The following is a 26,942-nucleotide window of genomic DNA, read 5'->3' as shown; positions in this document are numbered from 1 at the left end:
ATTTCAGTGGTTAAAAGCTTGTTAAATAAAACGTAATGTCTTAAATGCTTATGTGCTTAAAGGCCTTAACTGCTTGAACCCCGATAAATGCTGCTTGCAGCTTTAATTTTTTTTATTTTTTTATTTCAGGACACTGGAAACGTGTGATCACGTCTCGGATTTGTCATTCATTCCAACCGCAAGAAATAGCAGCAGAAATAATATAATAATACAAAATTAAAAGAAATAAATATATATAGCTTAATCAATATCTGTATCTTTCAAAGAGCTTAAATTTGGACCAAACAGAGCTGTTCGTGATTAATTAAAGCGTTTTACTGAATTATTGTAGTCCTATAGATATCTAAACTTATATGTCAGACTCCAAAACTTAAAATTAAGAAAGTTAAACTGAACACGTCTTGAGATTTAAACCAAGGAGGTCCATATTCAAAGATGTAGTTACTAAGCCTCTCAGCGCCCCCTGACGGAAACCCCATAGTATTGTCCGTAACAAGCATGATTGACAGCCAGGGACGGAAGGAGGCGGTTCTACGTTACTCTCGCGAGAGCAGAGAGGTTTGAAAAGTGGCGCTAACACCGTTGTTCAAGAGATAGAAGCCTTCTCTAAAGGTACGTCGCATTAAAGTGTTTTTGTTTTGTTGTTTTTATAAAAAAAAATGAACATTTAAGCATATACACTCTCAAGGAAAAATGTTCTGGCAAATTTTGATTTGTTAAAATGATAATTATGAGTTAGTTCGTCATGTTTTGTGTTGTTGGTAACTGTCGGGGCTAACGTTAGCAGTTTATCAAGGCGGTGTGTCGTTCATTTTATACGTAAGTTAACGTTACAAACCAGTAACGTTAACGTTAAGTTACCTGTTTTATTTAGGGAATTTGAACTGTAATCCAACCATTTAATCAGTGCTCTTCTTTCATGTGTTTGATTTGTTGTGGGATAACATGCATCGTGCTGTGTCGTATATAACGTTACTAGCTTATTTAACGAATAACTTTTTATTTAGATCATTAAAAGTGTCCAATGGGTGGAGGAAAGATCAGGTAACGATTCTGTCGTGCTGGGTTAACGATACCCGACATTTGTTGTGACTAATTATCTTTAACCTGTGAAGTGTGTTATAAACAGCTAACACTAAAACAACTAAAAAACAAAATAACGTTAACATGCATGTTTAAGCGGATGTCCTCAAGATGCGGTGTTCCATGGGTGTTTTGGATTTGTAAACGTATATCAAATATCATTCATTCACATGCAGACTGGCATGTAATTTGTTTTTGTGTCTCAGCAACATCAACATGCCTGGAGACGCTGATCTGGAGATTGAAGAGGCTTTCCGTCGGGCACAGAAAGCTCATAATAACAAGGCGAAACTTGTTGCCAGTTTGAAGACTAGATATAATAAGGTGCAGCATAATTACGTGAATTTTATAATGTACACTATCGTTCAAAAGTTTGGGGGCAGTATTTGACAAATGAATACTTTTATTCAGGAAAAAAGCATTCAATTGATCAAAAAAATAAGTTCAAATAAATGCTATTGTTTTTTAACGTTACATTCTTCAAAGAAACCTGAAAAAAGGGTATAATGGTTTCCTCAAAAATATTGAGCATAACGGTTTTCATCATTGGTAATGTTTGACACCAAATCAGAATATTAGAATGTTTTCTGAAGAATCATGTGACCCTGAAAACTGAAGTAATGGCTGCTAAAAAAATCCACTTTCCCATCACAGGAATAAATTACATTTTAAAATATACTAAAACAGAATATTTTATTATTTTAAATTATAATAATGGTTCACAATATTAAATTTTTAACTGAATTTCTGGTAAAATAAATGCATTCTTGGTGGTTATAATTGACCGTTCAATAAAGGGATAGTTGCCCCAAACCCTCTCCCTCATGTCGCTACAAACCTGTAAGACTTTCGTTCATCTTCACAACACAAATGAAGATCTTTTTGATGAAATCTGAGAGCTTTCTGTCCCTCCATAGACAGCTACTCAACTGAAACTTTGACACTTCGAAAAGTTCATAAAGAGATCCATAAAACGAATCCATATGGATTGAGCGGTTTAGTCCAAATTTTCTTATGAGACTTGTCTTGGTCGCTTTATATGATGAACAGATTGAATTTAGGCTTTTATTCACATATAAACATTGATCAGCAAACAATAGACAGAAGCTGAACCGAACCTGCTTGACCCGCATGAACAAACCTTATGCAGAAGCTCAAATGTGCTGTGTAACACACGAGAATAAACCTCTTTGATTCTTGCACGTCAAGCAAACATGCTTAAGCTTCTGTTTACCACAACTTATGTGTGAGATGATGAATGTTTATTTGTGAATAAGTCTAAATTCAATCTGTTCATATAAAGCTATTGTGTCTTCTCAGCAAATTTTAACTAAACCGCTCAATTCATATGGATTAGTTTTATGACCTCTTTATGAACTTTTTGAAGCTTCAAAGTTTGTTCTGTAGCTGTCAATGGAGGGACAGAAATGTCTGATTTTATTAAAAGTATCTTCATTTGTGTTCTGAAGATGAACAAAAGTCTTACACATTTGGAATGGCATGAGGGTTAGTAATTAATGACAGAATTTGAATCCTATAACATTACAAAATCTTACCAACCCCAAACTTTTGAAAGGTAGTGTAGGTGCATTGGAGTTTTTTCTAACATGTTGTCTGACACATCAAACAATCTTCTAAATGAGGTCATTTTTAATTCTGTGTAGTTGGAAGATAAGTCCGAATTCCATGAGGAGTTCATCCGATGCCTGAAGTATGCAATGATCATTTACACACGAGAGCCTGCAGTGGAGAATGTCATTGATTTTGTCACTAAGTTTGCTGCAAGTTTCGAAACGCCTGTTAATGAGGAGACTGAGGAGGAGGAGGAGGAAGATGATGACACTGAGTTTTTGAACTTTCTGTTCAACTTCTTGTTGGAGGTAGTGTCACTCATGCAGACATTTGGGTTGGGGGAAAAGTCATACCTCAAAGTGTACCTTTGTTTTCATTCGATTTCTTATCCATCTCTTTACCATCTTTTTCTCTCCCACAGTCTCACGGTGCAAACAGCCATGCTGTGCGGTTTCGTGTTTGTCAGCTGGTGAATAAGTTGCTGGGCAGTCTGAGTGAGAATGCTCAGATCGATGATGATCTGTGTGATAGGATCCATGAAGCCATGCTGGTCAGAGTAACAGACAAATACCCTAATGTCAGGATTCAGGCAGCACTGGCCTTGGCCAGACTTCAGGACCCCAATGACTCAGACTGCCCCACTATTAAAGGTACTCTGAATGCTCATACTTTCACTCACAGACATTGAGCTACAATCCCTACTTAACATGTTAACGTTCAAAATTGATCCATGAATTTCCAAGGAATGTAAATTTAAATAAGGTAAATGTGATTAATTCTTTGTGTTTGTAGCTTATATTCTGCTTTTGGAAAATGACTCGAACCCGGAGGTTCGACGTGCTGTGCTGTCTTGCATCGCTCCCTCGGCTGCTACACTCTCTAAAATCTACAAGCGCACCCGAGACGTCAAAGAGAAAGTCAGGAAACTTGCTTATCAGGTAAAAATGTCTAAGAAAATACCAAATTGACTAATCTGCAATAAAAGTTAACAATTAGTAAATAGTGGTGTTTTTTTATTTATTTATGTGAAAGTCTTTACTGTCAGTTTTGATCAATTTAATGAATCCTTGCTGAATAATAAAGGTATTAACTTTAGTTAATTAAGTTTTTAACGGTAGTGTATGCAATAAACATGATGCGCTTATGTATGTGCCTCAGGTACTGGCAGAGAAAGTGCATATTCGAGCTCTGAGCATCGCTCAGAGAGTGAGTTTATTGCATGAAGGCCTCAGTGACTCTGCAGGTAAGGACATTGTCGTGTTTGTTGATCAAACTCTCCAACGCATGTATTAGAGTTCATGTGCATTGTCTCCTAATAGGGCTGCACGATTTGGGGAGAATGTCATATTGGGATTATTGAGGTCAATATTGCGATATAATAAACAAATGGTTTCATGAGTCAATTTGCTTGGTTTTCAAGGAAAATGCACGGACAGATTATTGATAATGCTGAAATGTGTATTTCTCAACTCAAACTAGCAACAACAACTAAATGCACAGTGTTTTCAAATTAAAATCTTTTTTACAAAATTAAATAATGATATCTTTGCATTACTGCAAACCTGTTATTGTCTCAATTGTACAATAGTATAAAATAAATAGATCAATAAATAAGAACATTTGAAGAGTTCAGATGCAAAAGCCTTTAAGTGCCATCTGAAATTTTCTTCTAGAATGATCATTTTTATCAAGCTTGTATATTTAAGTTCAGTAATTTAACTTAAATGGCAATGAAAATGATCTATTAATTGTCATTTAAGTGAAATTACTGAACTTAAATATACGAGCTTGATAAAAATTATCATTCTAGAAGAACATTTCAGATGGCACTTCGAGGCTTTTGCATCTGAACTCTTCGTTTGTATGCTCATGAAAATAAGTTATTTTTAACATTCTGTCCAGACAAGCAGGGACATTTAAGTAGGATGTAACACACATGCTTTGTCTAAACTCAGTCTGTGGATAATTTTTGGTGTAAGTGTATTGTGATTGTCAAAACATTTGGTAACTAAACAGAATTTTAAGTTTAGTGACAACATGTTACAATGTTTACATTGTACAATGACTTGTTGGCTACTGTTTTTATCATTGCTTGACACAAACTTCACGATTTCAATTCAAATCTTGTGATTTTATTCTGATCTTGATTCAGTATAGATTTATTTGTATAAATATTAGGTACTGTAGATGCATGTTAATTTTTCTCAAGAAAAAAAATCTCGCCTAATGCTGTAAACATACTGAGAGCCCTGTCAGCTGGTATTATTATTAAAGGTTAAAAATAACTCAAATTAAATATAATGTGGTTTTTGCTAGGATATAATAACATTACAATATTTTAATAAGTAAAATATAATATTTAATATAGTGCACATATTATATGTACTCCTCTCTATATAATTTGTCTAGCCAGCTAACGTGCTATCAAATGGCTTTCCTGAGGTAAATGTAACGTTGTGACATTGTTCTCCAGCTGTTTTATTGACCTCTTTCCGCGGTTGAAAAAAAAAAAAACACTGATTGATCAATATTATGTATGAGGCCTAAACATTTTGGTAAGTTGTACTGTATCTTTCAACACACCATATTTCTAGTAAAGAGTTGGCTAAGAGATGTTCGGTTCACAACCACAATCTGTCACGTCACATTTACAAGTGCCAAAACGCTATTGTTTGAATTTCGTAATAAAATCGACAGAATCTGAGAGCTGAGAATTAGTTTCATATCAAAAGTAACCTGCTCTGTCTAGTCTGTCGATGTCAAGTGTCCTCTTTGCTTTGTGATTTTTCTCTGCGTGAGAAAACGGATGTGGCGTGAGAGCATGTGAAAAGTTTCAATTGCGCGAGTCTCGCGCTGAATGAGTGAGAGTTGGCAGCCCTGCTCTCTCTGCTCGGTGTCGGTTATCTTATAGCCAAAATATCGTCATATAACAGAGGTATAATTTTTTCTGGCCACCAGTTCAATGTCCGTCTGCTCGGCATCCATCTTCACCTGTTCTCCACGTTGCACACTGGAAAAAGTCATGACGTGACCATACGCACCACACGTGCCACTTCCTAAACTGAAACTGACTGGTTTTCTTTTTATTAGCAGTGTAGAAAATGGGCAAACAGCTCTCAGAGAGAATGGGTTGTCATGTCCACACATGCATTTATTTATTTAATAAAATCGCAGCATTTTGCGTCATATAATCGCACAGGCTTGACATCGCCATTGCGATAAGATTAATTGTGCAGCACTATCTCCTAACAACAAAGTCCTAGGCACAAACAAGTTGTTTTTTTAGGTGACAACTGGGTCATTAAAGACTCGCACACAGGTTTCTACTATTAAGGACAACACTTCATGTCTGCCCTTTCAAATAATTTTTACTATCAAACATATCTTACTGAACTACATTGCCTAGAGATGATAATATCAGACAACAAACATGTTTATTAGAAATATGTGGCAAAGTATCGTCTGAATGCATCTTAGAATTTTTGTCTTGTATTAAGCTTATACAAAATTATCTTATAATTTTGTAAATTGTATATATTATATTATATTTGCTGCTGACATGGCAGTATAAGTCAATTAACAAATCATGTCCATTTCCCTTAGACTCAGTGAAGGAGGTCATCAAGACCCATTTGCTGCCTGCTTGGCTTCGCTTGCTGCAGGGAGATGTTTTGCAGTTGCTGCACAAACTGGATGTAGAGAACTGTGCAGAAACTGCAGTGACTACCTTACATGCCATCTTTTCCATGGCAACAGACCCTGATGAACTCCTGCAGAACGGTATCAGGCTGGATGAGAGGTCAGTTACTTGAATCTAAACACCAGAACAAGCATACTTCAGACACTGCAGTTTTGCGGCATAATTCAGTTCACCAAAATTTAAAAACATGTACACATGCCCTGTCCTTTGTATGTCCATTTGACATCTTGGAAAAGGTTTATTGCCATTTTTTTATTATTATTTTCATTGTGCTTTGCTTTCAGCTATTAGTAGAAGCATAGTACTTTCAGCTGCATTCGAGAAACAAGGTTTCCACGGAGCATTAAAAGTCATTAAATGGATTTTGCGGAAAAAAAAAGGCCTTAAATTGCATTACATTTTAATCCTACAGGCATTAAAAATTGATGTAGTTTTGAAGAATTTTATTTTATCAATTTGAATATAGCCTTCATAATTAATGTACGCTAGTGTGATAAACGCAGAACCAGTTTGGCTTCCAGCCAGACTAAAATTGCCATGATGCGGAGGTGATGCGGGCATTTTGTACATTAGGAATAACTAACTAGACCAGAAAAATGGGAAAGTGCAAATTCCAGCAGAAATGGCTGGAAGACAGTTTAACACGTTAAAATATTTAATGCAATTAACGTAGCATCCGTTAATTTTTGTCATCCTTTGGCTAGTTTTACATTATATGATCCTGCTCTTATTCATGCAAATTCTTTTAAACCATTCAAGCGCGACAAGAGAAAATGTGAATGTCCTGTCTAAGTAACACACACGACGTACAGAAAGACGCGCGCTAGTATCGTGTACACAGACAGCATGCCAGAAAAGTTCTCTTTCGTGCTTGAACCTGGCTTGAACGAACAGTAACACACACAATTATTTGAAGATACCTGCAGAAACCCTGAAGCAAATGTTACCATAAATATTCTGTAGAGCCCGACCGATATGGATTTTTGGGCGCCGATACCGATAAAAAAAAGCCAGATACCGATATATCGGCCGATATTATTTATGTGTATATTATAATACAGTAGCAATATTATTTATGTGTATTATAGTACAGTATGTTTGGACACACTTTCCAATTGGTGTGTACAAACTTTTGATGGGTACTGTATATAGAATACACAGTATAAACAGAATAAATATATAAACGTTTTGCAATGATCACTCAAATGTGGTGATCAAGTACTTGTGTGACAAAGATATGTAATGGAGGCAGGGTGAATGATAGAATGAGAATTTGAGCTGTAACCAAACTAGTTTGCATTGCATTTTATATTATATTATATTCTAAATACTGTTGCATAATCTTCACTAACGACTTTGTCTTTTAATTTAGTCACGTTATTTAAAACATAACTTGTATCAATAAATATATCAAAAGTGTCACTGACAAAACCTTATCTTCTATTTTTAATCTTAATTTCTCTAATATCTACCAGTGGAGCAAGAACTCAGATCTTTTTAGTAAAGTAAAATGAATAATATCATAATGAAAACGTTTATAATTACATATGTACAGTAGTTTTATACTATTTTAAATAAGTAGTAAGCAAAATGTACTAAACGTGAAACTAGGCTATAGGGCTGGACCCGAATATTCGTTCGGTGGGTTGGTATTCAATTTGAAAATTTGACATTCGTTTTTTTTTCACATCTGGGATCCCCCGCGAAACGGTTATCATTCGCGCTTGAATAAGGCCGGCGACACACTGACTGCGTGGCATGGCCGTTTTTATTTCGGCTCCCATGTTAACAGGTTGGAGTTTGCACACTGCCTGCGTGAGACGCGTCTCTCAGGCGCGGCTCAAGCCACGCGGAAAACGCATGCATGCTAGAAATAGAACTGACGCGCAAGTGTTCCAGCAACGGGAGTGTTCTCTGGCTAGATCGCAGAACAGCGGAGTTTGTATGGACGAAGTGCATGTCTGAGCTTGTGTTTTGGGTTAAGCTGTGTTGCTTTGACATTGTGGAAAATAGAATAATAGAAACAAAATGTATTAGCCTTTTTACCCGTTATTATCAATCTAAATTAATCTCGTTTTTTAATTTAACTTAATTTCGTTTTTCTTTATTTAAATTTCGTTTTTCTTTATTTAAATTTCGTTTTTCTTTATTTAAATTTCGTTTAATTTCTTTATTTAAATTTCGTTTTTCTTTATTTAAATTTTGTTTTTCTTTATTTAAATTTCGTTTTCTTTATTTAAATTTCGTTTTTCTTTATCTAAATCTACCCTTTACTGTGTCAGTAATTTTGTTAGTCAGAAAAATATTAGACTACCTTAAAAGTATTGCTTAATTTAACAGACCTGTGTGTGTGCGTTTTATATCACTAATGCAGTGTCCATTCTCGGACGCGTTCTCTGCCTGTGAGGTGCGCCGCTTTTTTCTGTAGTTTACTAAAAGTGTATTAATTCTGAACGTGTCGCGTCTCGCGTGTCCATCTGGCTACTCTTAATGCAAAATGGCCCTATATAAAGTGTTATAATTACATAAATTATTGGAATATTGCTTGATGTTGTAACGTAGCAGAATGAGCTTTAACACTGTGTCTACACCGGACGCGGCCGTTATTTTTTTGCCACTTTTGCCCGTTCTTTGTGACAGCTTTTAGGTGCTTTATTGGCAGCGCCATCCTTACATAAATCACTGCACGCTGCTTTTTTTTAAATATTAATTTATCGGCCATTATAAATGCCGATACCGATAGTTAGGAAAATGCCTAATATCGGCCGATAATATCGGCCCGCCGATATATCGGTCGGGCTCTAATATTCTGCTAGTTTTTCCCATATTTGGCATAAGAAATTTGAAAAGTGTGAAGATCCATGGTGGGCCTGCCAGTAACTAATGGCAGATATAATATATATATATATATATATATATATATATATATATATATATATATATATATATGTATATGTATATGTATATGTATATGTATGTGTGTTTCCCACAGATTAGAAAGTAATTTGTGGTGGTGGGGGAGCGGGGCGGGGCAATGGCGAGGGCGGGGTTCCTTCGTTAAGGCCGTGTGTCCACCAAAGCGTTTTTAGCCAGCTGAAAACGCCTAGCTATGGGCGCTTGAGAGTGTTTGGCAGCATTGGGGTTTTTTTTTTTAGTTGAGACACTTTGCTTGTTATGATACGGAATATGCGTGAGAGTGTTACTAGTATCTCATTTCACACATATTTTGTTTCTGTTTTGATTCTACATAACAATGTCGATACAATGTAATGCATTTTCTCTGGCTCTTGTTTTAAATTATTTTGTTCCGTTATTATGCTTGTTGTTGTCATCTGTTGACGTTGTACAAGCAGAATGTGGCGGTTGGTCAGTGTGGTATTAGTCCCGCCCCTCCTCCACTGTGATTGGATGGTTGGGTAAAAAGTGACAGTGATGAGCGCTGCGTTTTACCCAAAGTTGAACATTCTTCAACTCTCGGCGACCTGTAAAAAAAACCGCTACGTTCATGGCATTTTAAAAATGCGGCGCTCCCATTGAAAACAATTGAAAAAACACGCCAGCCGTGTGAAAAAACGCTTTGGTGGACACACAGCCTAATTATTCGTTACACAGAACTTTATTATATTAAATATTAATCAAAAATGATTCACACCTTCACAAAATCCAAGCATTCAGTGTAAGAGTAAAAAAAGACACAACATTTATAGTAAGTTTATTTGATTCACAGCTTATTTAGAGTTTTGACCTCAACAACCCAACTGCATTTACCGCAAACAGTCAAAACTAAAAGATTGTTTTGGTAATTGTTCTACACATTGTCATATAGATAACCTGAAAATACAGTAGTTTATTAAGGTTAAATCTTGCTAACCACTCATACTAAAAAAAGGGGTAAGCACACTTACATTCTCATTTTAAGAAGTGTTAAATGTGGTTTGATTTGTTTACATTAGTTAATGTATTAGGCTAACTAACATGCACGAGCAATACATTTGTTACTGTATTTATTAATCTTTGTTAATCTTAGATGAACAAACAATGAACAGCTGTATTTTTATTGTTACTTCACACAGTGCATTAGGCTAACTAATGTTAACAAATACAACTTTTGATTTAAATAATGCAGGCTACTAGTAAATGGTGAAATTAACATTAATAAAGATTAATTAATGCTGTAGACGTGCAGTTTATTAATAGTTAATGTTAACTAATGTTTAATAAATGGAACCTTATTGTAAAGTGTTACCGATTTGTAATACACCGATTCAGTGTTGGACAGATCAGTTGTTTTAACCATTCATTAAATGGAATCGGTTCAAAGGAGTCATTAGTACGGGAATCGGACATTAGCGGACTTGTACGCGTTGTGTGATTATTAGGGATGCAACGATACCATTTTTTCAGAACCGAACCGATCCGATCCGATCCCAAAAATTCTGAGTATCGGCCGATACCGATCTGTACCGAGTTTTTTTTTTTATCAAGTAGAATTTCTATAACTCTGTGTTGAACTGATAATAAGAACTGAAAAAAAGAAAAACAACAACAAAAAATATATGATCATAATCTGACATAAATGCTATTATAAACTAGATTAGTGGATAATTCAGCAGTAAAATTTAGTCTAGAAAAATCACGAGTGCACAATAATTGTATAAAATCGGAACATTTTGTGAAAAAAAAAAAAAAGTTTAGTGGGGAACAAATTAGAGACAATAAGTGTAACACTAAATCTGGTAAAACTTTACACATTGCTCTTTGTATTGTTGTAAAATACATTCATGAAAAACAAGATAAAAATCAAAAATAGCAATTATTTTATATATTACTATAAAATTGAGACATTTTTTAAATGTATAGCACAGCTGTTTAATGAGGTAGCAACATAATAGATAGGACAGAACAAGAACGGCTATTGATAATCTTTCATTGCGTCACTGTATTATGATATGAAAGGCTCCAATACAGGGCGGCACAGAGGGCTTATGCGCATCCCGAGCGCAGAATGATGCGCTTGAAGCAACACGAGTCACGGCGCGCAGCGCGTTGAGTCCGCATTGAAAAGTTTAAAGCACAAAGAAAATACATATTGATGCATAGTGTATTATACAGTATCTATCTATGCAATAGTCTATTCAGCATTTTCTTTTAACAGTTTTAAATTTCAGTTACTGTGCGCGTGAAGAACAAATAGTACCTGACTTTACTCCAGTGTTGTGATCTAACAGACACCTGGTAGAAAGTAACATGATTAAGGTACAGCAATAAAGTCCAGCAAGATAAAGTTGTTTTATGCGAAACCATAGACCTTTATCTACAGATCAAGTAACATGATTAAGGTACAGCAATAAAGTCCAGCAAGATAAAGTTGTTTTATGCGAAACCATAGACCTTTATCTACAGATCAAGTATAATAATAGTAACATTGAATCATCTTGGAGAGTTTCATCGTGTTAACTGTCGTAACCGAACGCGACGCGCTGTTTGAGTGCTGAATGGAGAATGATTGACAGCCGCAGCTGAGGGAAACGTTTACGTGATCTTGAATTTAACGACTTAAATATTAATTTACCGTATTTTCCGGACTATAAGTCGCTCCGGAGTATAAGTCGCATCAGTCAAAAAATGCGTCATGAAGAGGAAAAAAACATATATAAGTCGCACTGGAGTATAAGTCGCATTTATTTAGAAATTTATTTCACAAAATCCAAGACCAAGAACATACATTTAATCTGGAAAGGCAAGTTATTTAACTACACAGTAGCACACAGAACAACAGGCTGAGTAGGTGTCCGGTGTGTTAACGCAACACATTAACAGTTATTCAGCTACACAATAGCATAAAGAACATATACCTGGGAGGCTGAATAGGCTAAATTAACATAAGCCAGGGAGTCCAACAAGCAAGTTACCAGTAAACAAGTTCAACAAGCTCCCGCGATCTCATTCCACATCACTGAATCCATTAAATTTTCTTCATATGGTGTCGCTTCTGAATAACTCCGCCAACTAGAGCGCCCTCTCGCGGCTGTAGACGGTAATGTTTTATCTTGGTTCATCTCAGTCTGAATTAATTTTGATATATAAGTCGCACCTGAATATAAGTCGCAGGGCCAGCCAAACTATGAAAAAAAGTGCGACTTATAGTCCGGAAAATACGGTATATCTCACATTATACTATATAATGGCTTCAGAAGACTTATAATATTGTGCACGAAAACTTATGGTGCTTTATAATTAGGGATGGGAACGACACGGGATTTGGGAAATCGACTGTCGAGGCCCATGTGTCGACTTTTTGTCGGATTGTCGGCCTTTCTTTTCTTTTCTTTTTTAAAGGGGGGGTGAAATGCTCATTTTCACTCAATCTCCTGTTAATCTTGAGTACCTATAGAGTAGTATTGCATCCTTCATATCTCCAAAAAGTCTTTAATTGTATTATATTTATAAAAGACAGATAGGCTGTCCCGAGTATTTCCGCAAAAAAACGAGCGTCTGGAGGCGGGCCGTGTGGGCGGTATGCTATAGCTGTGCTAACCGAGCTAACAACACACATAGAGACATTTTTTTTAAGCAGTTTACTCACCGAATGCGATCGCGAACCTTTATCATTGTGACTGCTCGATCCGCATTAGATGATCTGCAAATCCGTCGATCTGGGCTTTGTTTATAAAACAATCATCGTCAAAATGCAGGGAACAAACAGTCTTACACAGCTCCGTTGATGCTCTGAAAAAACAAACTCCATCCACTGGTCCACTTAACGCTGGGTTCTTTGGGAATCTGTGCAGGGTTGTCTTGCCCTGGCATACAAAAACACACTTCTTTGGTGACATTGACTTCCAAAACCCGAGCACACAGCGCTTTGATGGCGTACTGCTTTCGCTATCTTGCTCTGGTCTACGAGTGTGCGCGAGCGTCTTTCCGGGAGAAGTGGGTTCAACGGTCAAGTGGCGATCCCATTTAGAAAAAATGGATTGTTTTATTTAAAATGTTTTATTTCATTATGGGAAAAGTGGCACTTTATGATGTGTATTTGAATAGGAAATGTAATAAATTAAAAGCCAAAAAAAAAAAAAAAATGCAATTTGGAAATCCCACAAGCCCCGCCCCCTCGACATGTCGACACTCTATTTTTTTTGTCGAGTGGAGCATGTGTCGAATGTCGGTCGTTTTGTCGAGAAAAAGTCCCATCCCTATTTATAATGTTTGTGTGCCTTTTGTGGGGCTTAACAATAACACTGAATAGTATACACACAATATCGGATTTGGATCGGCCTTGTCTGACCGATACCCGATCCGCCAAAAATGGCAGTATCGGAGCCGATACCGATACTGAGTATCGGATCGGTGCATCCCTAGTGATTATCCCGGCAGTTAGGACATCGCACAAGATTTGTCAACACAGAACAACATTTCATCATTGGATAGGTTTGGTTTTGTTTATTGAAAATTTTTATGTCAGCTGAATGGGCGGAACGCTTTTCAGAAAAGATAAGGCAACGTAAAAAAAATTATTTTTATTTTATTTTTTTAGCACAATTCACACCCAGCGGTAATTCGGGAAAAAAATATACGAATGCTCCACGTGAAACTTCGGTCTTCCGATCTTTTACCATCGTGATTTTGATTAATATGCGCGAGGGAGCGAGAGAGAAAGGCAGTTTGAAGACGCGCGCGACCGGGGCTCTCTCTCTGCTCGTTATTTCAGTAATATGCGCCCTGTCGTAAGCGCAGCAGTCATCTACATCACTCACAGAGAAAGGAAATGCAGCTGAATGAATACGCTGCGTGTTTTAAATGGCGTAAAAAAAAATTGTTATAACGAAACGCAATATGTGGCGGCCGGTATTGATTCTGTGGCGCACAGCCACTAATTAGTCTGTGGGAAACACTGTATGTGTGTGTATATATATGTATGTATGAAGTGTTCAGATGCAAAAGCCTCTAAGTGCCATCTGAAATTTCCTTGTAGAATGATCATTTTTATCAAGCTTGTATGTTTGTTCACTTTAATGGCAATGAAAATTACCTATTAATTATCATTAAAGTGAAATTACTGAACTTGGATATACAAGCTTGATAAAAATTATCATTCTACAAGGAAATTTCAGATGGCACTTAAAGGCTTTTGCATCTGAAGTCTTCATATATATACTCATTTAACATTTATTAAAGGAAAAGTATAACCAAACAAAATATCCAAATAAATATTTACTATTTACTGACTAAAATGTCTGTAAACTTTGATTATTACGTTTAATAATGTAATGTGCAGTTATTACATTATGCTTTAAGTTACGAGTTGCTACACACTGCCTGTTAGTATTTGTTTGGGCAATCTTCAACATTAATCTCATTTCTTAAATGTGTATGTGCCTCTGTATAGGAAACTAATTACTGTGGACTCCCTAACATGTGAAAACGTCTTGTACTGGAGAGCGTTGTGTGAGTTTGTCAAGAGTAAAGGAAATGAGGATGAGGAATTACTGGAGAAGTTACTCCCTGAGGCGGCCATCTTTGCAGAGTATCTATACAGGTGAATATGCTCTACACTTTAGTTTCTTGTAACCCTTTTAATTGAGTTAATTATTCTTCCATGTTTAATTTTCTTTTTGAATTCAGTTAAACACTTAACATTTGCAAATCATAACCCAGCTAAAAAAGGAAGCCTTTTTGTTTCAGTTATCTAAAGAGCATTACTCCGCTGTCTGAGGAGCAAAGAGCTGATATGACACAGCTTGAGATGGTGATGACCCAAGAGTTTGTTGGACAGCAGCTGATTCTGCTAGTCGGGTGTCTTGACACTTCTGAAGAAGGCGGCAGGTCTGAGCATTATTATCTTCAGTTTTTGATAGTCCTTTTCCTCCCTTTATGTCTGTATAACTTGTATAACACCCATAAAAGTCTGTTGTATTTATTAACTGCAAATCTAGATATTAAAATTTTAATCTTCCCATGAACTGTTCTAGGAAGCGCATGGTAGCAGTGCTCCAGGAGATTCTCGTGATGCCCAACACACCCACATCTCTGATTGGTTTGCTGGTGGAGAAACTGATCGGCATTCTACGAGATGAAGCACAGAAAATTCAGATGGTCAGTCCTTGTGAGAACATCATACTTTTTTTTTTTTTAAAAGAAGAAAAATCTTCTGTTTGTGGCAGCCAGAGATTGTATCAGTGTTAGATTTGTAACGTTATGAGACTTTCATGGTTTGAAAACTGTCTCAGAAAATTGTTAAACAATCAATTATTATTATCATCAGTTAAAAGGACAGTTAAATGAATGAAAACAGGGGTTTTGGTAAAAAAATAATAAAAAAAAATGCTTTACTATAACAAACTTGAAACCATTTGTTTTTGTTTATTCATATTTGAATCATCAAAAACATGTATAATCATTTCAGTTTAGTGATCGATTATTGACTGGAACAAGTTTTTAAGAATGAAATGTATTTTATTCAGAAAATTTTATTCAAAAATATTACAAAAAAACGGCGGTAATCAATTAGTGCGTAAAACTAAATTTTTTAAATGTTTTAATGTAATCAAATGAAAAGTGCTGCACAACAAAGATTTGATAAATTAAAACAAACATTAAGGAATATAATGTTTTTGTCTAAATAAATTGTGTTGTTGTTGTTATTGTTATTATTATTATTATTATTATTATTATTATTATTATTATTATTATTATTATTTTGAGAAGTACATTCTATTCTACAATAGTAACATATTTCTTCATAGTACATACTAGTAATTTAAGGGATAGTGCACCCAAAAATGAAAATTAGCCCATGATTTACTCACCCTCAAGTCATCGTAGGTGATTTGAACAAATTTGAACTTCTTTTTCGACGGGGATAGAGATTAGAGAAGTCTCTGTCTCTGATATTTTTTCTGCCCTTAAGTTATTATTGTCATAAGTTACAACCCTAATCAGTGTAGTCCTCTCAGATGGAGAACATGCAACAAGAATTATCGGTGGCAGTTTGCTGAAAAAATTTAATTGGTTGACTATGTAAATGTGGCCTTTGAGATCTGCTGATTTATGCAGTCAAGTGTCTCTACAGCAATTCACTGAAGGTTTAATTTTGTATGTGTGCGGTTATTTTAATCAGGTTGCTGAAATAATCTCTGATGTGAGAGAGCCCATTTTTCCCATCTCTGAACCTGTGGATGAGAATGAGAAACGCAGAAAGCAAGTTAGAGTGAGTAAAACTTCATAAACCACTGATGCTTAATGGCATCAACATGATGCATGAGATTGGCATCATTTTAACATTTTTTTTATAGTTAGCTGAGGTGCGAGTGCAGATAATGGAGGCCAAGCAGACTTTAGAAGATTGCATCAGCTGTCAGGACTTCAGTCGTGCAGCTGAGCTGAAAGACTCCATCTCTCAGCTGGAAGAGCTCAAGAACCAGCTTGCCCTGGAGGCTTCGCAGCCTGCTGAAAATATCAAGGAGCAGTGTGTGGAGAAGGTACTAAATTACAAAGACACTCACATACATTAAAAAAATAAAATACATTTATTCAGCAAGCATACATTTTAATAAAAAGTTATAGTAAATACATTTATAATGTTTCAAATAAATGTTCTTTTGAACTTTTTTTTATTCAAAGAATTCTGAAAAATGATGCATCAGTTTCCACAATTTTTAGTTGCACAACTGTTTTCAACTGTTATTATTAAAGGGTTAGTTCACCCAAAAAAGAAAATTATCCCATGATTTATTCACCCTCAAGCCATCCTAGGTGTATATGACTTTCTTCTTTCAGATGAACACAATTGGAATTATATATATAAAAAAATAAAATAATTCTCTTCCAAGCTTTATAATGGCGTTCCTGATTTTGAAGTCCAAAAAAGCGCATCCATTTATCATAAAAGTAATCCATACGACCCAGGAGGTTGATAAAGGCCTTCCGAAGCAAAGCATTGGGTTTTTGTAAAAAAAATATCCATATTTAATACTTTAAAAACGAAAATAACTATCTTCCGGCAGAAGGCCTACGCAGGTCGACTTGCGCCAAAAGAGTAACCCCTGACGTAATGTAGGAGTAGCACAAGCTTTGATGTCTCTCGCGGTTCAAACAAATAGGGCTGGGCAACAAACTCAAGCTCATCTTCTCTTATATTGAAATCCTCTGACATTTCTCTTTAAAAATTCTTGTTTTAGACTTCTGATTCATGACCGGTGTTTTGTTTTGCTCTATCCTCTGCGCTTCCGCGATCGTCAGTGCATCAGTTTAGGGGTTACTCTTTCACTGTAAATCGATGTGTATGGCCGTCTGTCGGAAACTAGTTATTTTTAGCTTTATAACATTTTAAATATGGACATTTTACTTACACAAATGCATTGCTTTGCTTCAGAAGGCCATTATTAACCCCCCGGAGCCATGCGGAGCACTTTTATGATGGATGTATGCGCTTTTTATGGAATTCAAAATCTGGTCCTTCATTCACTGCCATTTTAAAGCTTGGAAGAGCCAGGACATTTTTTTTTTAAATATATCTCCGATTATATTTGTCTGAAAGAAAAGTCATATACACCTAGGATGGCTTGAGGGTGAGTAAATCATGGGCTAATTTTCATTTTTGGGTGAACTATCCCTTTAATAAGAATCTTATTTGAGCACCAATTCAGCATATCAGCATATTCATCATGTAAGTACAGAAGAATAATGATGCTGAAAATTCAGCTTTGCCATCACGGTAATAAATTATATTTTAAAATAGGTCTTCCAACAAATATCTGCTGATTAGATAATTGTCAATTTAAATTTTGTCTATCACTATGCTGTCAGTCACAGTATACATGATGAATTGGTCTTGGAATTATTTTTGTGGATGGCTGTTGTATTAAAATTTGTTGTAAAACTTGTATCATATGAGCATAAGTTAGTTAGTGAATTGCTCGATCAGTGTCATAAATTAACATATTACAAGGCGAAGTGTGAGAACAAATGTCGTGTGAATGGCCTGAGTCTTGGTGTCACATTTTAGGTGAACACTGTGGCATAGTTGACACCATTAACGTGCATGTACATATTAAAGGACAATTCCAGTGAAAAATGAACCTTTAAGAAGAAGATACCTTATAAAGACAGTACATTACGCGTTTACATGCAGGATCCATCTTGGAAAACAGTCTCGACTAATCGAGCCACGAACGCCGTCGATAGGATAGCTGGTCGATAGGAGTTACGTTTGTGAAATCTAACGTAGCACGGCGTTCGTGGCTCGATTAGTCGAGACTGTTTTCCAAGATGGATCCTGCATGTAAACGCGTAATGTACTGTCTTTATAAAGTATCTTCTTATTAAACTGTCTGTACACTTACAAAGTTCTCAATGCTTCGGTTTGTATGTAAGGACCCTCATTATGCTACCGTGTTAGTGTGAGGCTATTTTGAGCCTTGTTAGTGGTATTAACTAGCGATTTAATTTTACTTACTCTATGCCCCATATACTACTGCTATGAGCTAATCTGTTTTTAGATAAAACTCTATACATTTGATTTTCATGAAAACGCATCGCAGGGAACGATCGACTCGGTAACCATGTGTTAAATACCCCTAGGTTCATTTTTCACTGGAATTGTCCTTTAAGCCTTACATTAAGTGCTTAATTTAAATATAATCTCACATAATGTAATCACATGTCATGTGTATATTTTCCCCAGAGTGATCCAGAGACTTTGTTGAAATGTCTGACGATGTGTGCCGAGTTGTTCAAGCAAATGAACATCAAGAGAGGAATCTGCCCTACCATGAATGCTCTGATAGAGTCACTGGTACTCATACTCATCCATAAAAGCACTCACATTAATAATCATTTCCTGCTTTTCTGCAGTATATGAAAAACTTGGGTCTGCATGGCGCTTTTATCACAAGCCACTTTGGTTACTGGACTCTGTACACAAATCAGTGTAGTGCTCAACTGGAGCTGCAGTTATGGGAATATAACTTCAAAGTGCTTTCTCATTCCTAGATACTGCCAAGTGTGTCTAACCCTAACCCTGCTGTGCGCAACATGGCTGTCATCTGTTTGGGAACTGCTGCTCTCCATAGTAAAGACCTCGCTAACACACACCTTGTGCTGCTCTTGCAGGTATTTAAACATTTGTGTTAAAGATGACCAAATTCACTTTGTCTTGAAAGCTTGGAGATTATTTTGTGTGTGTGTGTTTTAGATCACACAGCTAGACGAGCCTAAAATCAGGATCAGTGCTCTCCGAGCTCTCATTGACCAGCTCCTGCTCAATGGCCTTAACATCCTGCAAGACAAGTCTGCTCCTCCTACCTCCCAGGCACCTGACTCTCCAGACAATAACGGACAACCTGACCAACAAGTTGAAGAGGAGAGTACCGTCCAGGGCATTCTGAGGATGCTTTCAGAATTCCTTGATAGTGAGGTACCGCATATCCATCACTTTAGGCACTTTCACATGTTAAAGCAGTGGTTCTCAACCTTTGTTTGGGCCAGCACCCCCTATCCAATATCCAGGTCCCTGAACAGTGGTGATGGTGGAATGAATACATTACCAAAATGTGATTGCAGAATATATTTAAATTATCCATCAAATTGTCATTTTCTCCTTACTGTCTTGCGAGTTAACAATAATGCCTGACCATTTAATTACTTGAACAAAGAAATAGGGCTGTGACGGTGGCAGTTTTTTACCACCGCGGTGGTAATGGACCCAAATACCGGCGGTGTTGCGGTGTTTGGGGGGTTGTTTTGAAATAAATAAATAAAAACAAAGAAACAACACAATAAAGCCTCTAAAGCATTGCAATAAATATCAGTAAATACTGGTAACTTACATAATATAATAAATCTATTCTATTTAAGAAAAATCTTAATCTATTTAAGAAAAAAAAAACTTTTGTTTAATATTTCCACACAAAGACGCGTGATACAGCCTACCGCTCTGCGCTTTGAGAGGGATGTGGGACACGAGCAGGAAAGAGACCATCAATCTCTTTTCTGATATCTTCATGTTTTCTACTTGTAAAAGGTATGAAGAGCGAATTTTATCTTCCACATGGGCAAGACATTTAAGCTATGTTTGCGCGCTGCCAGAGAAAGCCAAACTAAAATCACCCGCGCGTGTGAAACGCGCTTTACAAATGAACTTGACGCGCCTATACCAATATGTCTAATAACCAGCACAAACTGTGTTAAAAAGAATTTGACGTACATGTAAAAAATGTAGGCTATATCTGTCCTACAGCGTTTTTTCTACTTTACCACAGTAAAGAATACGAAAATAATCGACCTAAAAGCGAACAAAGGAAGAAACGTTTATAATCCCCTTTGGAAATGGGTGAGACGCGAGTGAAGGTATGGGAAAAGAAAAAAGAGATTCCATGTAGGGATGAGTCACGATTTTTGAATATTCGATTATGTTCTAATGTCTGTTGTGCGATCATTCTCTAAAATAAAATCTCCATGTTCTGGTGCTGATGCGGTTGACGCGTTCATGTGGGTGACGCTGCCAATAACGCACACAACAGCTGTCACAAACCGGCAAAAGTAATGATTATGAACGTGTCAAATATAGCAAGGAGACATTTGAATTGTTTATTAATAAAGTGGGGTTTTTTGTGTCAGTGTTGGGCTGCAAAGATGAAGTTGACGATGCTCACTCGTCATCTTCGCAGTGAACGCGCCCTATACGGAATACATAAACATATGCTAGTCGGTTTATTTTCGTTTTTAATTGTTTTGTTTAAAAGTAGACAATTCAACTTTCTATATGGAATAACTAATGGAATATTTTTAAATTCGCTGATTATCGGGTGAAGATCGCAAAGCAGAATTCAAAGCCGACAAAGTTTAAATTTATGGACTCACGCACAACTCTCTCATTCGTCATGAATTCAAACTTTTCCATGGCTGCGCCTGCAATATAACATTTAATTGCTAACCTATTATTTATTTTGTAAACAAAGCTTTGTGTGTCATAATATTAATGTAAAACAGCATTCACATACAAAATTTTTTTTTGCAAACCACCGCCGGTATTCCTCAGCCACCGCGGTGGCGCTTTACAACCGCGGTGGTGCGGTTGTCAAGTTTACCGGCACAGCCCTACAAAGAAAACATTTTGGCATTAGGGATTAGAATTAGTTAATGCCTATAAATATAATTTAGTTTAATTCATTTTAAAATTAGTCGCCGGAGTGAATGGGAACATGATTTATTGAAAATATTTGAAGTGTTTCTTAAGTCAATACTTTTTAATGGCTTTCCATTCCTCTGCTGTGACACTTTTGAATAAGAAATATCAAGTTGTCAAAATACAACTCGTCAAAACTCCGCGAATCACAAGCAGCGTATCGGTGAGAACACTCATTTAAACAGCATATACACCCACCCGAACTTGACTGCACATCATATTTTTGACATTATTGATACTGCTTTCAATCGTAATGCAATAGAAATGAACACAAAAAACCTAGTGCCTACCTACAACACTGACGGTGGACTTGCGGTCAGGAGTAGAGGAGCGGCTGCGGACGAATGGGTTTTTTTTTTTTTTGGAGCGCTGCTGACGTATTCTTTCACGCGCACCATAGGCGCACGTGCACACACAATATGACATCACACTGTAAGAGCAAGAGCAGAGTAAGAGCAGCCTGTCACAGCTTCCGATGTCGAGTTAGTAGCTATGTAAAAAGGGAGCTACTTCAATAGAATGGAAGTGGTTTGGTTACCAGACCTCCAACAAAGCACAATATTTAGCAAAATAGGCCTATGCAAAAAAACTGTAACCGCTAAAGGAGGAAACACAAGCAAAAACACACCGTCGAGTACAACTAAACTTTCTTCGAGATGCAATTTCACAAACAGCTTGAGTGTTCAACGATGCTGCCGCGTCTTCTCTCTCTCGTCTCTCAAAATGTGTTGCACAAGGCAAGCGTCAAGCGCTGCAGGCGGTGATACCACACTCTCGCATTTATGAGCCGGGACATGACTGAATTGTCACTTGCACAATCGGGCCATCAGTGCATCGTAACTACTTTATCATTTTCACGTCGTCTTAAGTCTTATCAGTTTAAACATTCAAGCGATTTTAAACTATCCAGTAGGCTACTCGCGCACTCTGAGAGATAGCCCTCACACTGGTGTATGCGTCATCAGAGAAGAGAATGTTGTTGTTTTCTGAAGTGTTCAGAAAAAATGTTTATAATAAACACTGCTGCATTCCATTAAGCATGATTTCATGATGACTTGACATTGCTGTGAACAGCCTTTATTTGATAGAACTGTTAATGTTAGTTTCATTCACATGTTGAACCTATGCAGTGATTTTCTGCCAGCTCCTTAAGCTGACGACTTGCTGGAGCTGATTGGTAGTCATTTTGACAATGTGCCCTGTTTATACATGACTAGATGGTGTAAATGTACTGCAAATGCTGTAGCAAAAAAAACCTATTTGAAATTTTTCAGATCTGTGAGCTCCGCACAGAGACCGCAGAGGGTCTGGCCAAGCTGATGTACTGTGGGAGAATCCTAAGTCCAAAGATGCTGTCCCGTCTGGTGCTATTGTGGTACAATCCTGTAACGGAGGATGACCAAAGACTACGGCATTGCCTGGGGGTATTCTTACAGTTATATGCCCGGGCCAGTAGGTAAACATGTAGGGAGATCTGCTTTGAGTAATTAAAGGGGTAGTTCACCCAAAAATGAAAACTGTCTTTTACTCCACCCTCCTGTTTTTCTAAATCAATGTGACTTTCATCTTTGAAACACAAATGAACATTTTTAATAAAACCTGAGAGATTTTAGTCCCTCTATTGAAAATCCATTCCTCCAAAACTTAAATTTTTTTCAAAGGGTAAAAAAGAGATTGTAAAAGTAATCCATATGAAGCAAGATGTTTAATACAAGTCTTCTGAAGAAACAGGATTGTTTTATATGGTGAACAGGTTTAATTTAGCCTTTTATTCACATATAAACATTAATCAAAACGCATACATGGAACACATCAAATATCAGAATTTTAATTTTTGGGTGAACTAACCCTATAATGTAACGCGTACATCTGAATTACAATAATGGTGCCATTAACGTTAAAGACTGTTGTAACAGCACAGCCAGATATTTACAGTTGTTCCTGTAATTGTTGTGCACTAGAGCAAATCAAGAGTGTGTGGAGGAGAGTTTCCTGCCAACCATGAGAACTCTGTTCAATGCTCCCGTGACCTCTCCATTGTCTGAGGTTGACACATCCAACGTGGCTGAACTGTTTGTTGAACTAACACGACCCAGTGCTCTTGTGCAACCTGCTGCCGTACAGGTACACTTGAACTTGCATGCACGCTTACAGAAACAACAGTAATTGGTTATGTTTAAAGCACTTTAATATGTTGATATTATTTAAATGATCAAACATCTCTTTTCCAGGCTGTGTCTGTGCATGACTCCCTGGCAGTGCGTGTTTGTAATGAGATCTTGAGAGACGTTTCTGCTCCTGAGGTGCGTCTCTACTGTAAAACTCTCAGCTGGCTGGAGATTAACACTGAACCTGGACCTGCCAACAATGAATTGCAACTACTGTTAAAAGACATTTTACAGGTACTGCTGGAGTTAGGTCTCTTTTGTGAACATGTATATGTTGTTTTTTGCTTTTATCCTTAAATCTCTCTAACCAGATTAAGCAGAAAAGGATGAGAAATTAATGCCAATCTAACTGATGGGATATTTCATTAATGTATGCAATTATTTATGATCCATCAAGTGATCACTGTTTTTCCATCTTGTGTGTTACAGGAAGTGAAAGATAAGTACTGTACAAGGGTTATTGAAAAACTTCGTAACCAGCTTAATGGGGATCGTTCCAAATCAGGCAGTAACCAGGACACAACTTTGCTTAACTTGGATGACAATACTGGAGGTACTAGCAAGCAAGCTAAGCATCCTGTCACTAGGTTCAAAAATGTATAATGGCTGAGGAAGAAAAAAAGGTTTTTATTAGTATAATTGTATTATACTTTTTCTTAGTCCTATCTAGTTTAATTTATGTAAGGGTTGATGGTTGAGCTAATATTTGATTCATTTAGTTGATTCATAATTTTCATTTGATTCCGTTTAAATCTTTACAAGTACACTATGCAACATTTTGCCCTCTAGCAGTTAAACAAAACTGCATGCATTTTGAGGAAGAACATCGTATTGGTTGTGCTTCGGCTCTCCATGACTGCGGATAAACATGGTTCTGTCTCATAACTAAAACGAGAGGGATTATCCCACTGCTGAAAAAATCATGGACAAAAAACTTCAACTAGAAAAATAAATAATTAATGCTTTACAATGAACTCTGTCAGAGAGCTACATATGGCAATTGATCTGCTCAATAAAATACCTTATTCTTAATAAACTATAATAATACCTTAAACTGAATTCTCCCCATCGCTTTTACAGCATTTTAAATCCCTCAGTTCTAGCCATCTCTGAAAAGACAAGCCAGTGTTGATTCATATTTAATTACTAGCTCTGTCATGTTTTCTTTTTGGCAGCAGACTTTTCCTTTATTCAATGTTTTTAAACAAACAGGTGAATTCCCAGAGGTTCGAGATTTAGGGCTCCATTAGGAGCCTTTAAAATAGCATAATTGGGGCACTTTAAAATTTTGCAATCAATCCGCGAATCACATGCGTTCCGAACTGGAACCAATCAACTACGATCCCTATACTTTGAATCACACATCTTGCGATGTGACTATTGTTGGTGCTCACATCGTGATATTGATGCTACAACAATATATCATGCAGCCCTACCCACACCATACACGTGTCAAAGTAGCCAGAGGAACTTTTCTCTGTTTACGGATATGATGAGATGCACAGGCGAGTGGCTTATGTATGCAATTTCCTGTGAAAACGTTCCCGCCCGGTCTAAAATATAAATGCTTATAATGGGCTTACCATAGTGAATCAGGGTAAGACTAGAAGTATTGGTTTATTGACTATTTAAATTAATTTTGAACAAAAAAGTTACACTGTGTCCCTTTAAGTATTTACATTTGTTTTAATTTTTTATATATTTATGTAATTTGATTTAATTTATATTATAACAAATATAGATTTTTTCAGTTGTAGCTCATTCTCGATTAAAGTACTGTAAATGGACAGTACACTATATTTATATTGTAACAGTAAAAACGCCCTTTAAAATCCACTCCTGGTTGCAAATATTGACGTGATATAATACCTGTAGTAAATAAAGTAGCTGTTGTATTAACAAACCTATCTGTATCCTTGCAGAGGTGGTGAACAAAGATGAGACTAAACCTAAACGTGCTAAACGAGGTACAGTCTAATTTGATAGTGGAATATTGTTTTGTTTTTTGGTGTAGCTTTTATGATGGTTGTATTTAGCTCTGTCTGTTGTTTTTCAGGCCAGAAAAAAGCTTCCACTGCAAAAAATGGGAAGAAAACCAGTAAAGCAGAGTTGTCCTCTGATGAAAGGTTTGTTCCACATCTTGACTTTATATATATATATATATATATATACAAAATTACATTTGAGATTTTTTTTTATCTTTCGATTGTGTTTTGTTCTTAATTCTTTCTATAGTGATGAAGAGAATGTTCCAGAAGTGCCTCCATCAGTGCGACCAAGTCGCCGTGCCAAGATTGCTTCTCTGGATAAAACCAAGCAGGATCTGACTGCCCTCATGAACCAGGAGGCCAATGGTTCATAGAGTGGATTAGTTATGATGAAAAGTCATCCTTCCTATAGCATCCTACAGTCACTTCAGATCTACCTGGGAAATTACATACTGCTAAATTTCTATTATACTCGAGGAATCTTGACTCCTTACAATCTCAACCTGGGTAGATGTCAAAATTACCTTTGTTAGAATGCAGCATCTGCAGGACCTCTCAAGAGGTTGTCCTTGGGAAGGAGTCACGTTAACATTTATTTACTTGTTTGAGGCTGTTCTTTTTAAAAAAATGCACAGAAAGTGGATCAAACTACCCCTTTCTTTTATAATTTACTATTAACAAAATGATGATCCTATTATGAACTAAATGTTGGAAATTTGGTGCATGTCAATAACAGCTAATATTTGAAAGTTGGTTGAGAAGCTGGCTCATATTTCCATATAAAATGTTTACTTGCATTTGTATGCATCTTTTAAACCTGAATAAAATGTTTAAAACTGTAACACAATTACTCTGACAGGAGGACAAAATCTGTTTGCAAGAGATTTTATTGTTCTAGTGATTGAGACATCTTTAAAGGCAAGTATAAAAACACAGAGAAAATACAATGTGTACATAATTTGTATGTTTATGTACAACATCTAGCACCAGGTAACAAGTTTACAGTGGCCAAAACTTTTAAATGGCATATTTGAATATTGTAAGACTATATACAGAAGGCCTCCTGACGATTCCCATTACAAGCTCCTACTCCAGCATATGGTTGGCATAGGCATAGAGATATAATGCATAATTTTAACTGTTGTCTGCACTTTAGCCACAAGTTTTGAATGACTCCATTAGTTCAAATGGTTAGAGGCCATAAAGTAGTAGATGGATGTCTTATTTCAGCAGTTTCAGCACAA

The 26,942-nt window shown here is 36.5% G+C and overlaps 1 protein-coding gene across 2 annotated transcripts; it reads left to right on the top strand.

The window, feature by feature from the left end:
• The first annotated feature begins 527 nt into the window (after positions 1–527).
• ncapg (non-SMC condensin I complex, subunit G) lies at positions 528–26,563 on the top strand. Of its 2 annotated transcripts, XM_084096021.1 has the most exons (23): positions 547–612; positions 1,008–1,044; positions 1,290–1,407; positions 2,748–2,963; positions 3,077–3,305; positions 3,448–3,593; positions 3,814–3,898; positions 6,259–6,454; positions 14,745–14,894; positions 15,041–15,181; positions 15,328–15,451; positions 16,476–16,565; positions 16,651–16,836; positions 19,041–19,151; positions 19,349–19,468; positions 19,551–19,772; positions 22,817–22,998; positions 23,504–23,666; positions 23,774–23,944; positions 24,140–24,263; positions 25,633–25,677; positions 25,767–25,836; positions 25,946–26,563. In XM_084096021.1, the coding sequence occupies exons 2-23, from the start codon at positions 1,025–1,027 to the stop codon at positions 26,070–26,072; spliced, it is 3,036 nt and encodes a 1,011-aa protein (XP_083952147.1). In that variant the 5' UTR covers positions 547–612; positions 1,008–1,024; the 3' UTR covers positions 26,073–26,563. The 2 variants fall into 2 exon arrangements, with proteins under 2 accessions (XP_083952148.1, XP_083952147.1); XM_084096022.1 differs by lacking the exon at positions 1,008–1,044 and having other exon boundaries at positions 528–612.
• The last annotated feature ends 379 nt before the right edge of the window (positions 26,564–26,942 follow it).

The sequence above is a fragment of the Abramis brama genome (genome assembly GCF_963993115.1).
Source record: "Abramis brama genome assembly, chromosome: 2".
Taxonomy (NCBI): Eukaryota; Metazoa; Chordata; class Actinopteri; order Cypriniformes; family Leuciscidae; genus Abramis; species Abramis brama.
The sequence above is the reverse complement of the archived record's forward strand: the minus strand, read 5'-3'. Positions and strand labels throughout refer to the sequence as shown.

What these genes read in the sequence shown, in the direction of transcription:
- ncapg (XM_084096021.1), top strand. Translation starts at nt 1,025, where the DNA reads ATGGGTGGAGGAAAGATCAG. An exon ending in AAGCACAGAAAATTCAGATG is followed by an intron (nt 15,452 to 16,475) that starts GTCAGTCCTTGT and finishes TATTTTAATCAG; the next exon opens with GTTGCTGAAATAATCTCTGA. An exon ending in TTATATGCCCGGGCCAGTAG is followed by an intron (nt 22,999 to 23,503) that starts GTAAACATGTAG and finishes GTTGTGCACTAG; the next exon opens with AGCAAATCAAGAGTGTGTGG.